The following is a 16,878-nucleotide window of genomic DNA, read 5'->3' on the forward strand; positions in this document are numbered from 1 at the left end:
CAATAAGTGTGATGATTGTTACCTGAACCTAATTCACATGAAGACTTGTTATGATTCATTATGATTCAGGCTTAAAATATGACTAACATTAGAATTACCTCAAACTACCCTCTTTATTGATAATTTGATGGCAGTTATTTCTGTAGAAGATTTATAAACTTTTGTATGAAATATTCAACACTTTCTTTGTTATTTTATTTTATTTTTTACCAAGACAGCACTGTGTTTCCAGCCAGGATAGTGAAATAAAAAGTGGCTCATTTTTACAGAGCTTCACTGCATTTTCAGCTGCGACTGTGTCACCAAGAGCGGTTGTTTTAGGCCAAAACATGATCTTTTCCTAACTAAAACCAAGTGCTTAACCTAACCACAGCAGTGGTAAAACATAAAGTAACATAAACATATCTGCTACATGATAACATACGAATGTGACGTATCCATGATTTGCAAATTCGTGCAATTTTGACTTTTTTCAGGCGATTGGGTTGTAGTGGTTGCTATCTGACTTTGTAATAAATCTCTTCAATCATTGTGTTGGTTATTTCTGCCAAACAAAACTCCTTAGTGCTGACCGTTGACTAGATTACAAGATAATTAAAGTTGTAATGAATTAGCTCTGTCCTGTGTGGGGATAAGTTACAACTGTTTGACAGAACAAATCCTGTCTCGCATTTCATGGCTGACACACACACAAACACAGGACATAATAACTCTAAAGAAGGACTTAGATCAGTGTCTCTACCTCTTTTCTGTCGGAGATGTGTAATAAAGAGTGTCCTTTTCACAACTAAATCGGCACATTGTGCTCTTGTCCCCGACATTACTGTACTCCTAAATTACAGTGTGTAACTGTATCAGATGGACACACACACACACACACACACACACACACACACACACACACTCACAAAAGGTAAACACAAGGCAGCAGTGAAAGAAAGACAAAAGGTTGGCACACAGGCAACAACAATACGGGTGCAACGTTTAACACACGATGTCTCTTAATTTCAAATAGTTTGTCTTGTAGTCATTGTCAGCTCCAATTTGACAACAATGTTTGAAATGTCTAAACAAAAATACTGATCAGCTAGTGATAAATTTTCCTTACAGAAATGAACCTCTGGTAAAAGGTAACACCCACTCACTCATCAGGCTGACTAAAAGAAATACTGTCAAATTAAAATGTAAAAGAACAATAACTAGGAGCAAGCAGCAACCTCAAGGGCTGAAAAATAAAGCCAAAGCAGAAGTACCAAAAACTGCAATATTTAAACGACCACTTGAGGCCGACTCCAAGGGCAAGTCAGCCCTTGTAGAGCCCTATATGAAAATGCCCAACTTTACAGCAGAAATAAACATGTTTCCAACCTGGTACCAAAATAGGTTTTGTGTGACTTTCTGTTTCTGTGACGTTCTTGTTTGTAATATATAAAATCTAACAATGTATCACTGGGGCAATCAGTGATACAGGCTCCCCAAAGTTAAATAGGTGATTATGGCCCTGCCTCTAATACCGCTTTCCCTCCAAAATTAGCGCATGTATGCGGGTTCTTCAACCACAGGTAAACCTACTTAATACTGCATTCCCACTGCAGGTGAACACACACCGCACAAGCCGTCTTTCTATCAGCTTTTGTGTGCGTTCGTGTGTTTGCGTGTTGTTCTGTTGGTGTGTCCGTGCGACATCACAGATAGGCAGAACAGGTAAACAGCAACAGCAACAGAGGTCTTTGAAAACTTTTCAGTGGTTTCTTCTCTTTATATATCTCTTATTCAGTCTCTCTTTCAAACTCGGTGTACATGAATTTGGATCGATTTTTTAGTCCTGCTTGGGAGGAGACGGAGGGTAGTTAGTGACAGCACGTCATTGCATTAAAGAGCTTAAATCACCGTGTTTTCCTGGGTGTTGTATTCCCATCAATGCTGATCGGAGCTGGAGGCGATAAAAACCCGTGTCTAAGCAGAGTCATTTGACCTCGGTGTGAATGCCGATCCTACCCATTCCCATTGCATTAAAAAGCTGTAAAAGATGTTAGTGACTGTTAGCGGGTTTTTTGTGCAGTGGGAATGAGGTTTAAATGTGACTGTTTGTAGCTGAGAAAACATCCGTAAAGACACACTGACTCTCACATCAAAAAATAAATCTATTCTAAGTTACTCATGACTTTACACTAAAAGGATTTTACACACTGTAACGGATTTTCTACAGTCCTCTATAAGGACGAAGGCATGATGGGAATGTTTCCTCTACTGTACATTAATAGTCAGGTCAGTCCATCATGTGCATTGATGCTTGAATGGAAATTATTTCTTGATTTGCAGGATTTTATGACGACATAGATGGACATGGCTGTTTCTTTCTCATCAGACTCTCCCACATTGCTCCATAATTTAAACAAAGAACATAATAGTGTGAGCAGAGTTGAGTCACTACTGCTGACGTGTGTACAAACAGCTTTACCAGTTTAAAACCCTTTCTCTCCCTGTTGTATTTAAGGGAGTGTTTTCTTTTTGAGGACTGATCAGCTGCTAATGTATTTCACTTTCGACCTTGTCAAGACGTGTTAACTCTGAAGTAGCAAATTATGTCATTACGGGGCAAGAAAATTCTCCAATAAAACCAATTAAGACCACAGTATTTAGTGTCATGTTGGCTATAAATCAGAGCAATGATGAGGTTGTGATATCTTAGACATTTAAATGTTAAATGTTAAAATGACAAGCAAAAAGAAAAAAACATGCACACTATATTTGTTGTTGCTAAAATGACAGAATTAATAAAAAATGCTCATTAACCTGTTCATGACATTTTACATATCAGTTCTTCCACACGTGAACAACGTGCACTAGATTTTTAATAAAGACATAGTTAACTCTGTGTCTTTTTAAAAAAATAATAAATCAAATCATGAAAGCAGCGCAACCATGACAAGAAAAATGACTTCTTGTCATCATCTGACATATTAATTGATTTGAAACCAATCAAGCCAATGATGTATGTGTTTCTGACAAGAGGAATGTATCAGAACAGGTTGATCCACTGGATTAGCCATGTTCTCGCATCCTCGGGGTAACTTTTGTATCTCTATGGCATGTGCATTGTCTGAGGTTCATCACAATGCTGGGATTAATTTGCCCCCGTCTTTAAGTCAAGCATCCTTTAATAAAACTCGAGACACGTCAACTGAATAATTAACTGAAGATGATGCACTATACCTGCAGGTTACTGCACAGCCCCATCAGGCTTTCATGTATCTGCATAATGTACAGGAACAGCAGTGGAGAGAAAGCCAATCAACTAGTTGTCTCTTGCTTTTTTGGTGTCACAGTTATAGTTATAGTTATAGTAAATACAGTATTTTTTCATAATTGTGCTGCTACAATACAATGACCCTGCAATAAATAATAACCAATGAGAAACTTAAAGCTGAGCTAGGCAGAAGTCTTGATAACACAACGCATGGCTTTACATTGAGTGCAGAGTGCAATGTAACTGGTTTTGGACTCGAAACTCAAAATGAAGGACTTTGAACTTAACTTAGGATTTGAATTCAAAGACTTTAGACTCTGTTGTGGCTTCCAAATCAACAGCCCCTTTCACACTGCCTGTCCAAGGTGGGAATATTGTGCCATTACACCTCCTTGCAGTTTTGTATACAAGGTACGATCCCAACATTAGGGTCAGAGTTGTCTCACCTTTCAGCCACCACAGGAGGTAGTAACAGCCCTGAAATGATGTCTGAAAAAACAGGAAAGCCAGCAGGACAACCATGGCCAGGATGTGACATTTTGTTGATGTGCTATGTGTGTGACCCACCGTGGGAGATTTAAAATTTAGCTACTAGCGGCAGCTATCTCAAAGAACAAAAACAGCAGCCGAAAATGTCTGCAAAATGGGAAAGCATGAGATTCAGGAGCTCCGTACCTCTGAGAAGAGGATGAGATCAGCTGGAATATAACAGGGAGAGTAAATGATTGTTATTGCCATGTTATGCCATTTTTATTGTTTAGGGAGTCAGAGTTAGAGTTAGAGAGTGCTAAGTCATGATTTTTCTTTCACAGAAGTGAAAAAGGAATGTGACACGTTTGTAATGCACTAAAAAAAGACTGCTTGACTTTTGCTGGTTACATTTTTGGTTAACACAGGTAGAGAGCAGCTGGCATTATTGAGAGGAAGCATGGGATGACTTGTAACAAAATGTCCTGGGTCTGTCACAGTTTGGACTTTTTTTTTAAAAGATTTTTGGAATTTGTTCTTTTCTTTAAATGACTCTTTGTTACAAGAGGAGCGTCTTGGTTCACTGATGAGCCGAGTGGGCCTGCAGTCAGGTGAAAACCCTTGTTAATTCAGTCAATGCAGAACAACAGAAAACAACAACAGTCACTGGGGGTGACATCTCACCGGCCATCGGCTTCTCAGAATTAAAGCGTCCAGCAGACTTCATGGAAACAAAGTAGAAATTACTATGTCTCTCTCCCCCCGACTCTCTGCTTACTGTAACATCGCATCCATGCATCCACCATGTGATATTTGTGTCTTCACACAGACATGTGGAAGCTCAGACTCATATCTACATGACATTCCATACTGTGCACGGATCACTCACTTGTGAGGCTCCTGTTGAGGAGAATTAACCCTGAGGGCACCCTTAGGTCCCAGCTGGCAAAAATGTCACGTTGCTGTTAAAGTGTCAATACTTTCTCTGGAGGGAGCTCCAGCTGTGTGCAACTTCGAGCATCAGACTGTGGCAACTCGGTGTGTAAATAGCTAAGTGTGTCTCCTCCATGCTACTTGAATGTCAAAGAATGTGGTTCATTTCTAAACAAAATGCTCAACAGTGACCACAGATATGTCTGATCTATTTGCATTTAGTTGTAAAACAAGGATGTCAAGACTTTAAAACATTTTTACCTTACCACTCAAAAGAAGTGAGGCAAGGTCATAGCTCCTCTTACACAGAGATTGTGCTATAGGGCTGCCAGGAAGTCCTTTTTTTTAGGCCTCCTTTGTATTTTTCCACAGAACCAAGCGAGTGTGGCATCATTTAGCTCCAGTGTGTTAGTTTGGACAGCATGCCAGTATTGCAGAATCAGAAGAGGCATGAAGTTTAGCACAAAAGTGTCAACCTCTAGTGTGACATAAAATGGACTTTATGAACAACAACATTGGCAAAAACAATTATTTACTGTCTCTGTTATATAGCAGCTGATCTTATCCTCTACTTGGAGTGTGAGGAGCTCCCAAATCTCATCGTTTTCCCAAGTTGCAGACATTTTCAGGTGCTGCTACATGCTGCTTTTTAAATCTCTTGCAATGGTTGGCACACATAAATTCATCAAAACATCACACCTGGCCTGCCCATGGTCCCGTCCTCCCAGCTGTCCTGTTCATACAGACACCATTTCAGCACTGACCATCACCATTTGTTAATAGAAAATTAACTTAACTAAAGTTTAATTAACTATCAGTTTACCCTTTACTTCTAATGGTACTTTGACCCAGGAGAGCAGGGTTTGTGTCCAGTGTGAAACCAAAAGTCAGCATTGACATATTTTAAACAGAGACATATTTTTAACTGACATACTATTATATTTTTCCTATGCCTAACTGGAAAGTTTTTGTATTTAAGTGAAAGTGAAAGCTGACAAAACTGTAACTGTTTCACAGTGTGGGATATTCAAATGAACACTAAATAACGGCATTTTAACCTAATAATAGGTGTGGCAGCTGCCTTTTGACTGTCTGCCAACGCAATTTTCTCAATAAGCACCAATCCTTGCTTGTGAACAATTGAGCCTTTCCAAAACGCCCTTTTATACCCAGTCATGGTACTTTAATCTGTTACCTTTTAACCTGTTCACCGGTGAAATGTTTCAAATTGGTGTTTTTTAAGCATTTCACAACTTTCCCAGTCTTTTGTTACTCCTGTGCCAAATTTTTTGAACATGTTGCAGGCATCAAATTCAGAATGAGTGTATATTTACAAAAAACAATTAACTTGATCAGTTTTAACATTAAATGTCTAGTCTTTGTGCTGTATTCAATCAAATTTAGGTTGAAAATATTTGCAAATCATTACATTGTTTTTTTATGTATTACATAGTATCCAAATTTTGAGTTTAGATTGTATTTCAGTTCACTGAATCTGCAGCACAAATTTTAAGCTGTTTTTTTCTGTTTAGTATGTGGCAAGGCAGCAAAAGACCGTTGTCACGGCAGATGTTTTGTCTTGGCATACAGTGAAGCAGGTGTAAATGATAACGAAGATGATACCATGTTATATTTACTGCAGGTGTTTCATTTCAAAGGCTATGCTACTGTGCATGCAGGCTCCCTGAGACATTTGTTGTGACACTTAGATGGAACAAAGCCATGACTGATGTGATATACAATTATACATTTCTGCTCTCAAAATATTTGTGCTGAAAAAGACCTGCAATTATGTGCTCACATTCTTCACAGCCACAAAACATCTGCTTGCGGGTGTAAGAATAACCAAACGGGGTTTTTTTTCAGTTTTGCTAAAAATGCTTGACGAGAAATACTGAATTTCAAAAGTGTAATCCTCATAATCACGTAAACCTGCAGAAAAATCTTCCAAAGTGACAAAAGGGGAAGGCTACTTGCTTCGTACTTTTCTCATTTGAACCAGTGGTCTAAACTGGTTTCTATTTCTTTGGTATGTGCTCAGTTAAGTTATGAAAAATTCTGCTCACTGATGAGAATTTCTCTCATACATCACCATCAGCACAGAGTCAAAGAAAACAAACCCGTCCGACAGCAATGATCCTTCTGTCTCCCTTACAGTTCCTGTCAAAGTTGATCAGCAGGTTAATCCTGCAGACAAGCCATTCTCAGCTGTGACGGCTCAGCATGTGGGCCCGCCATAAATTGAGTCTAAATGTTTGAGGCGTTCCGCAACCTGAATGTGTCTCAGCACAAGGCAGATTCCTCTCTTAAATAGAGATTATATAAGATGATATATGTGATGTCTTTAATGGCATCTTGAGTCAAGAGCAGGTGAAGTGGATGACCCGAGCTTGAACCCACTGCCTGGTCATGTGCATCAGAGTTGAATTTTAGAAAGTGGATTTTCTGAACAAGCTGGACCAGATTCCAGTACTAGGACCTTGGAGAAGAAATTAAATGCCAGAAATTGTATAAAATTGAAGCTCAGTATGAAACACTGCATAGATACTAGGACTGACACCAGTACTAATACCAGTTCCCTTCAAGAGATACCAATACCCATAGAGTACTTTTTTGATAACCTTTCATGCCTCCGCTTCAGCAACTGCCATGACAGGATGCATTACATTTTCAGTTTTTCCATCCATCCTCCCATACATCCTATTCCCATGAACACAATATGGCAAGAACGCCATTAGGGAATTTCTTCAAATTTGGCACAAATTGTATTGGAGTCAGGGATTAACTAAGTTAACTAAGTTGTGAACGCGATCTCTTAAAAATGCATTGGGGGAATTTCTTTAAATTTGCCAGAAACATCCACTTGGACTCAACGACTGGCTGGTTAATTTGGAGGTAAAAAAATAAAGGTCAAGGTCACTGTGATTTCATGTCTGTTTCATTCTTGTGGTCATCATATCTCAAGAACCACTTGAGGGAATTTCTTCAAATTTGGCATAAACATTATCTTGGATTTAGCAATCGCCCAGTTAGACTTTGGTGGGCACAAAATGAAGGACAAGGTCACCTCAAATTTGTGTCATTCTTGTAAATGCTATATTTCAAGAAATCCTTGAGGGAATTAATTTACATTTGGTACAAACGTCCAGACAGACTCAGGTATTAACTGACTAGAATTTAGTGGTCAAATGTCAGCCAGACCTCACAAAACATGTCTTTGGCCATAACTTAAGATTTCACACAAATGTCTAATAAGATAAAATGAAGTGATGCTTTTATAAGGTGAACTTAACTGTGACATCATCACGTTCTGCAAAAACTCTTATTGGCCATTATTCAACGCTATATAACTCAGGGAGACATTTGGTCAGATACTGAATTGGTGAAAACAACGCTTTGGGTTAAAACACGTACATTTGTAACATGAAATATAATGTAAATACATCATGTGAGTGACATCAGAATGCAACATCTGTTACTTAAACCTGGCTTTTGGTTTCACATAGGACGCAAACTGCAGTTCCCTGTGTGAAAGTCTGCTTTTGCTTGACCCATCCACCTCCCCTCCCTCCCGCCCTGACTTTCTTTTGCTCTCAGTGTCAGGTACTGGTGTGGGTGGGTTTGGTATGGGTTGTAGCTTCTGCAGTAGAGGGCTAATCACACATGCTGCATTAAATCAGAGAACTCTTGCAGTGACTGGCTGCGAGCACAACAATAAAAAATAATCATTTTTGTCTAGATCTGGATACAAAAAGGTCAGGATGCAGGTATCGTTTGACTGAAGAAGCTTTGACTGGGAGTTCTTTCTGAGTACCAACACCTGCTGTATGATTCTTTCTGTAGTTGGTTTCGTTAAGAAATCTTCTCAAGTCCAAAGTTATGTTTACTGGGGAACTGGTTATGTTAAGAGACTGGAAGGAAACAAAGGCCAAAGAACTAAGAGAATTGCAATGGTGGAAATAGCATTTTACAAACGTAAGCTTTTAAAGAATAGGTGGAGATGCGGAGGCCAGTCTCCTCTGTGACCAAGAAGTAAAACTCAATAGATAAGTATGATGTATTTTCTTTGTTTTGTTTAAACTTTTCTTTTTAGTTTTTACCTGTTTTTAACATTAGTACAGACATTTACTCCAACTGCAGAATGACATCAGCTTTTGGTTTCTTCCTTATTCAAGCAACTTCCTTAAAATACAACTTAATTAAATCAGAAGAGGTCAGAAAATGGTCTTACTATTTTTATTTCGGTATTTGTGTGTTCTGCGTGTTTTCTAATTAACATGTTTCTTCCGTGTAAATGTCACATCTCACACAAACAAGACGCATTGTCGGGTGTATCGTGTCGAAGACAGACAGTTTGAGAAACTGGTTTGTTCTGGTTGATGGATTTTCTTTGGCGTTCGTGTAAAAGGTTCAGGCTGCATGAACAAGTCAGAGATGTTGTTTAATAACAAGTGTCACTCAGTCCCGATACCATCTTCTATGTACATCTTTCAGTTTTGGCTCTGTGTGTGTGTTTTTCTTTCTTTCATTTAAGTAATATGAACAACAACAGATAAAGGAGACACAAATTTGACAACTTAAGGGTTTTCTTTTCCAAGCAAAAATGGCAAACCATGGGCCACCCCAGTGGCCTAATGGTTGATGCACATAACAAAGACCTGCCTGTGTTTTTAGTCTCTCTCTACACTGTGACAAAGCAGTTAAAATGCTTAAAAAGTAGTTGAAGTGGAAACAGATAACAGCCATAAGCCACACAGGACACACTGCATTTTGTTTTTAGTTGTTCCACCATCTGCCATTTCCGCTACAGGGGAAGGTAACTGTAAAGAACTTACATTGATAGACTTTGGTAACTATAGGGACGGGTATTGTTCAGATTTTATCAATACTACTAGTTTTAGAAATACTTTTTATTTAAAAAAAAAAAAATAAATCAGGACAGGATTAGAATTGGATATTTTAAATATAACAAAATGTTGTTTCTGGAGTAACAACAGCAAGGTTACCATGGAAACTCAATAATATCTCTCTCTGGAAAAAATGTAAAATGTCAATATAAATAGTATTCCTGATGTCACAATGCTCAGTGAAGTCTAAGAAGAATGAAGAACATGTGTATCAGTCAGTCTCAGTCAGTCCCCCTGTCCCCGTCCCCCTGTCCTCCGTCCTCCTCCCTCTGCTGCTGATGTAAATCATTGCCTGCAGTCACCGCTGGTAGAAGGAAGAGGGACTGGTTTTTCTCAGCCAGCAGATAAGCTTGCATGAATTCACCAAATATAAAGATATGTGGCAAACTAAATGAAACAGTTAGAGTACAGTTTGTGTTTTAGCTTGTTTGTTACAATTAGATAATAGTCAAGTTAGCGTGCTGTGCTTGTGTAAAACATAGCAGTGGTGGATGAACGTGATAATAAATTACACCAAAGCCCTAAAAATAACAGCTTTATAATGTCACAGTTTGGTAATACCATGGCCCTAAATAATTTAGCCCCAGGGTCTGTTTGATACCTGGTTTTGGTAACTAAAGAGATAGCTACCAAATAAAACAAAAGTGCTGTCCTCCCGTTCTTTTGGTCGCACAATGATTGACACACTTTCTCCAAGAGGGTTTTTTTAATAGTTTGATTAGCTTAAGAAGTAGGGATTGGAATTGAGATATTTTATTGATACTAATACGATTAAAACATTAGATATTTACCCTCAGTCACGGACATGCTGCTCAGTTGGGAAGCAGTGGCACTTTTATATAGAGTATTTAATACATGGATTTTCTGGAATGTGTTGCATGTTGCATAGAGATATTTCAGCATATTGCTATTTTTTTCACCCTGACTTGAAATTATTCTACAGAAATGACAAGCAACACTGTTGTAATCTTTCTTTGTGAATGTAGGCCACACTTTCTTCCTTTCTGTAGCAAAGACGCTTAAGTTGTATGTCATTATTTTGCAATCTACAACTGTCAGAAAAACATGCCAGCATCAGCGTGAATGAATAAGATTGCCAGTGACTGGACAAACTGGAGCCAGTTCCTTACTTAAACTGCTTCTCGATTCACATTCCTATAAAGAAGTCAGAGAATTTTCTCAACCCATGAAGGGACACTTCAGTTTGTCAGAAAAATTCACAATCACAATCACTAAATTTGGAGATGCACGTTTTATATTGGACAGGAAGGAGAAAAATTGTAAACAGAAAAGTAACTGAAGCTGACTGACAATATCTGTCTCAGATGTAGTGAAGTAAAAAGCTTCACAAAATGGAAACATTCAAGTAAATTACAAGTATGTCAAATTTGTACTTAAGTACCATTCTCAAGTAAATGGACTCAGTTATGGTCCATCTTTAGACTTTACACAGCTGAGAATTTTTTTCCAGTTTTACGGTTTTGTTATATCAGAAGGGCATCAAAAGGTAACAAAAGTTATTTAAAGCTCATGTTCAGTACAACATGCAATATAAATGAAAGGTGAAAGTGAAATGAAAAAGTTATTATGTAACGTACAACACAGCAAGCTGATCAATTAAGCTAAAAAAAACAATATAGAGCAAGTCTCAGTAGTGTTTTAATACATAAAGCTGACGAGCCCTTCACTGAATGGGGCACACCCTTCTTCGTTCTTTGTAGCCGGCGTAGAACTGTGTGTAATTGCGACTTGTTTATAATTTAGCACAACCGTTCCATTGTCATATAATAGATGGTTACGGCATGCAGGAGGTCATAATGTAGGTTAGTGTGACGCACACCTAATGATCTCTCATCTGTAAAACGGTTTGAGTCATACACGTATCTGGAAGCATTACTATGATTTGAATCATCATTAAAAACATAAAACAACAAGTTACTCAACGTGAGTTGTACATCCATAAATTCCTTCATATACAAAACCAATGTCAATGCTGAGGAGGCAAGCAAGACCAGAAAAAGTACAGAATCATGTGTGAAATCCTCTGATAACAGCATTCCTGTTTGAGCCTAAAATCTCTTAGTTTTACGGGTATTGCATCGATTAGTTGTCAGAGGACAGTCCTCTCTTGCATATAAATCAGTAATTCTCAACTCTGTTATGCACATTTGCACCAGTGACCAACTTCAAAATGTCCTGGCTGGACTGACCTTTGAGGAAACAAAGACTTTTTGACATGTGACAGCACGTGTAAATGATAAAATTAAATATGGATGAATTCCATTTAGATGCTTCCGCTTTAGGGTCATGGTTTTTTTGCATTCTGGCTCAGTGAAACATGGATACTTGGAAAGAACAGAGCTGTAGTTAATGTTATTAGTACCACCTGAGCCATTCCCACTATGACAAGTCAAAGAGACCTAAGTTGACATGAAAAGTACTGTCATCACTGTAGTGAACAGGTATCAAAATAAATAAACACCAAACCTACTGTATGACAAATGCCATGTGATACCAATGTTAGGACCATGCTCCCCCAAATTAAATGCAAATCTTAGGGCTTTCCTCCTCATGTTCATTTTGCCACAAATTTAATTTTCCACAAACAGTAGAAAGCCACCTCATGACCAGCAGTCACTCCATCAAAAATCTTCCACAACGACTTATTAAGAAAATTTCACCATGCTGTTGTTTGCAACAGCAGCTCAGCAGTAGATAAACCAGAAAACAATAATGTGACATTTACAAAAGACCAGATTCTTTTCAATGTCTCTTTTTATCACAAACGAAGGAGCTGAGTTGTAATTGGTGACAGCTATAGGTGTCATTAAAAAAATGAGGATAATAGTGCCATTTAAGTGATACAGATACCAACAGAGTACTTCATTTGATATCCTTTTACCCAAGTTTTTCCTGAAATAATCCTTCTGCATTTTATGCATTTATTTTTATCAGATAACACAGATGTGTAATATAGCCTTTCAAACATTTTTTTAACTTTACATTTTACTATATGTTCATGGTAAATTTAGTGCCGCATTAATTGCCTTTAAGATAACTTTAGTTACATAAGACATTTACTAGAGAGAGAAAATTCAAACTAGTAAGTTCACTGACTAGTTGAAGGAGAAGGATACCTTGCAGGCAACTTCTGTGATGTTTACATTACAGAATAATTACATTATATCTGGCATTAGGAGTATTTTAGAGCTGGTAAAATCAGTCCACACATGTGAAATGAAATTATTTTGGTGGAAAGTCTTAGTTTAAATCTAATCCAAATGTTACGCTCCCTTTATCCTAGTAAGTAACCCCTGACCCCTATAAAGTAAGAAAAAAAGCATTTTCAGCCAAAAGCTCTCAGAAGGGAATGGAGCCATAAGGGAAAGAGCAGTAACCAAGCCTTCACACTTCACAACCCTCCACAAAGCCCCGCCCCTTTGTGATGGTCCATCAAGCTCTACAAGAAGTCTGAATCTTTGGCAGTTATCAGTGACTGGAAACTAAGTAAGCCTGTAAGCCAATGAAACACAAGGTATGGCTCGCTGGCCAAGTCTTGCCCCCGATAGGCTGTCGGGTGGTCTCCCAACCATTTTCAAATTCACAGTAAAAATAAGGTGATTCACAATGGAAATTGTTTTTGTACTTTTATGTACATAAGGGGCCAGAGTGCATAAAAAAGCAACAAACTAGAGCTTGTTTGTAGAAAAAGTGCAAGTGGACCCCTGAACTAAACCCCTGATGTCCCAAAATCCTATAAATGTCCATAAATCCTCGAAAACTCTGAAAATCCTATAAATGTCAGTAAATCCTAGAGACATCCTGAAATCTTAGAAATGTCCTAAAATTCTGGAAATGTTTTAAAATCCTAGACCCGTCCTAAAATTCTAGAAAAGTTTTTAAAATCCTAGAAACATCCTAAAATCCTAAAAACTTACTAAAATCCTTGAAATTTCCTAAAATCCTAGAAATGTCATAAAATCCTAGAAATGTCCTTGAAAATTCTAGACATGTCCCAAAATTCTAAAAACGTCCTGACATCCAAGAAATGTCCTCAAGTCCTAAAATCAGAAACATGTATGGGGCTCTTACGACTGGCCCCCGGCCTGTTGTTATTTTGCAAAAGTGGCCCTCAATCAAAGCAAAGGTCCTCCTTACATAACAGGGACCCTCCCTCACCCCCCCTAAACACTCGGAAAATGGTCTTTGAGTCAGCGCCAGCGTTGGAAAGCAGAGCAGCTGAGAAAGCGGCTGGTTCCCCCCAGTGATTACAGTGTAGAAAAGACCCCACCCACCGCCCCGCTCTGCTCAGATAACAGGTCCGTTGTTGGACGCAGGACCCAAACAAAGACGACCCTGTCCCTCTCCTCTTGCTCACCCTGCTCTCTGTCTCTGTATCCGAGCTTTGATTTCCCCCCGTGGTCGGCCAACAGGTATCTCTAACCCAAAGATTATCTGAGCCACTCCCTCCGTCTCTCCTTCCTTCCATCCATCCCTCCGTCCGCAGCCCCTCTTCTGCCGGTACTGACTACATTATCCCGAGGACACAGAATTGGCTGATTAGGGAAACTTTATATGGTGGGAGTAGTCTGATGGGATCAAAGGGAATTTGGTCCAAAACCCTGGAGGTAAAAAGCCGTGACCTGTCTGACCGAAACCACCAGGGAACGTATGTTCGAAATTTAAAGCTGCAGTTTAATCCAAAGAGTTATGTTTTGTTTTGTTTTTTATCAGCACTATTGAATCCTCCATTCAGTGTCACTCAGTGGAAAACAGCTGGTAGAGGGTTCAGGGTCGACCTGTCAGCTCTTCACGCTGTACTCACAGATAAAGACAGTATTTGTCTTTAAAGCTGCAGTTGGGAGAGTCATACATTTACTGAACGACCGATTTGCACCCTTTTCTTCTTCGCACATTTTTAGACCAAAAACAAGATGCCTCAGGTGAATAGGGTAATTTTTAAGTTATAGATATAACGGTGAAACTTCCCCAGTTGATAACTTGTGTTTTTTTTCGTATTTCAAGTTTTCTGAAATGTTATTTTTAAATATGCACACATTATCAAATAAAATATTAACTTTTTGCATAAATCTCAAGAACAGAAATATGTGCTAAAATAAATGCCTAAATGTGCATTTTGGACATTTACACTAATCTGTAAGGACGCAAAATAGCACAAAATCTCAAAAAACTGTTTTCACCTATAGCGTATTCCCTTAATTTAAGTGAATGGTTTTTTTTTCTCTCCACCAGGATGGCGTTATCTCTGTGAAGGATATCGACCTGGTGATGTCAGAGGGGCTAGGAATGCGTTACGCCTTCATAGGTCCCATGGAAACGATGCACCTCAATGCACCTGCAGGTAATGTTCCCTCTCTAGATTTTTTGCTCTCATGAACAGACGTTCAAAAAAAAAAACTTTAATCTTTGGTTTTGAGCAAAAACTTGAGTGAAAGAAAGGAGTAGAGAAAGAAAGAGTTTAACGGGATAAAGGTGATATCACTTTTTAATGCAGCTGATCAGGATTTTGATCAGTGCGAATGTGACCAACTGCAGCTGATTATTCTGGATTTCTAATTTTACATTAAAGTGCATTAAAAACTTAAAACACGGGCATTTCTAGATACTTTATATTGTCATAAAAAGCGATAGTTATTGTTTAGTTGAGTGATGATCTCATCAAATTTTAAGTACTTTGCATATTAAAAGTAGAAAGCGTTTTTACTAATATGTATTTTTTGTTAAATTTGCATACAGAGTGTAATACAAAAACAATGAGAGGACTGATAAAAAAAAAAGTATATGTCCTATAAAGTACAACAACTGATAATTTACCACAATTGCAACTGCTCAGTTTCGATTCCAGCCCTCGAGATGAACCTTCGAAAGGTGACGTGGTTTATATGTGTTTATATTTTATGTGGTGGGTAATAAAACCCAAAACATACCAAAGTTATTAGCTCAAAAAATATTTGGGTGACAGTAATTTTAAGAAGAGTTTTCAGGAAGAGCTTTTGACACGTCCTTAGTCAAATAGAACATGTGGGAGTCAACACTGACATAGCTCACATGTCTCAGTTCAACATACATGTACTGTACTTAGAGTCAGAGAGAGACTGAGGGTCAACCCTCAGGGAGATGGAGAATATTAAAGGCGAGTGTGAAACCCAGAGAGAAACCCTGACTGTGTACACACACACACACAAAAAGAGGACGCTTTGGCAGAACAAAGCAGTCTTTTGATGGGACGCCATGAATGCACTCCCTCACACCAGTAATCCAAAACTCACAGAGCCAACATCACGGCCTTCAAACCAGGTGCCAACTCTACCTGTAGATGCAGTCCTGAAGCTTTCCACTGAGGGTTTTTTTCTGCTCAGGAAACAGCATCATGATCATGTTCACAAAAGATCGCTCAGACCTACTCCTGTTGTTACTTCCCGTCCTTAAATCTTTCCAATCAGATACTGGAGCACTCAGGCTCTCTGTCTCTGTCTCTCTCTCTCTGCTCTGCCTCAATGACTTGGTTTTTGTAAAGCCATGGACCTGCACAGGAGAACTTTATCCTTAAAGGAACTAGTGCACTGTCCGTTCAAAACATGCCTGCTCAGAAAGAGCGCTTGGCCTGTGGTATTGCTACTTGCAGCTTTTTCAACAGACGTTCATACTAACAGTTTCACATTCAACACTGTGTTTCTTTAATTCCTGGACAACACACCTGGATGCCAAAACTGCTATTTATTTAATGTTTAAATATAACAAAAAATACTAAATCATGTTGCCCGGTTCAGACTAGAGATTTGCAATTAGTGGAGCTGAAACATACAACTTGCAATGCGCCAGTCTGTAACGTTCTAAAAACCCAAAGGTTCACATCACTGCAACTGCCTGAGGCTGTGTATCATAGCTCTGCAACAACTCCCTGTACTTCTGTGCTGAATATGCCACTATGATATAAATAACCAGCACCAATTAATCATTCAATGAGTGTGTGTGTGTGTGTGTGTGTGTGTGTGTGTGTGTGTGTGTGTGTGTGTGTGTGTGTGGCAAGTGAGCATGCCAGCTATGGCTATTTTGACCAAACCAGTGGACCTCAGTACAAGTCTGTTGGTTGTTGTCAAATAGGTAATGAACCTTCTGCCAGCTGACGGTGAGTTGACCTGCTCAGTTGCAGGTGACACCATCAGCTTGCTTGAATCAAGTGAGACAGGGCAGTTCACAGCGCAGCAACTTTACCCTGCAAACTTCTAAAATTTGGTCTCATCACTCATCATTGGTCTGAACTGGGCTTTAGGGATGCACCGATTTATTGGCTGATAT

The 16,878-nt window shown here is 38.8% G+C and overlaps 1 protein-coding gene and 1 long non-coding RNA gene across 2 annotated transcripts in view; one reads left to right on the forward strand and one right to left on the reverse strand.

The window, feature by feature from the left end:
* cryl1 (crystallin, lambda 1) overlaps window positions 1-16,878 on the forward strand; it is a 41,641-nt gene that overhangs the window by 21,144 nt on the left and 3,619 nt on the right. Inside the window, exon 7 of the mRNA XM_042494508.1 lies at window positions 14,812-14,920. Within this exon, the coding sequence (XP_042350442.1) occupies window positions 14,812-14,920 (109 nt within the window). The remainder of the gene's footprint in view (window positions 1-14,811; window positions 14,921-16,878) is intronic.
* Window positions 1-16,878, reverse strand: part of LOC121948950 — a 49,608-nt gene that overhangs the window by 2,919 nt on the left and 29,811 nt on the right. The window lies entirely within an intron of this gene.

This window comes from Plectropomus leopardus, chromosome 10, assembly GCF_008729295.1.
Source record: "Plectropomus leopardus isolate mb chromosome 10, YSFRI_Pleo_2.0, whole genome shotgun sequence".
Lineage (NCBI taxonomy): Eukaryota > Metazoa > Chordata > Actinopteri > Perciformes > Serranidae > Plectropomus > Plectropomus leopardus.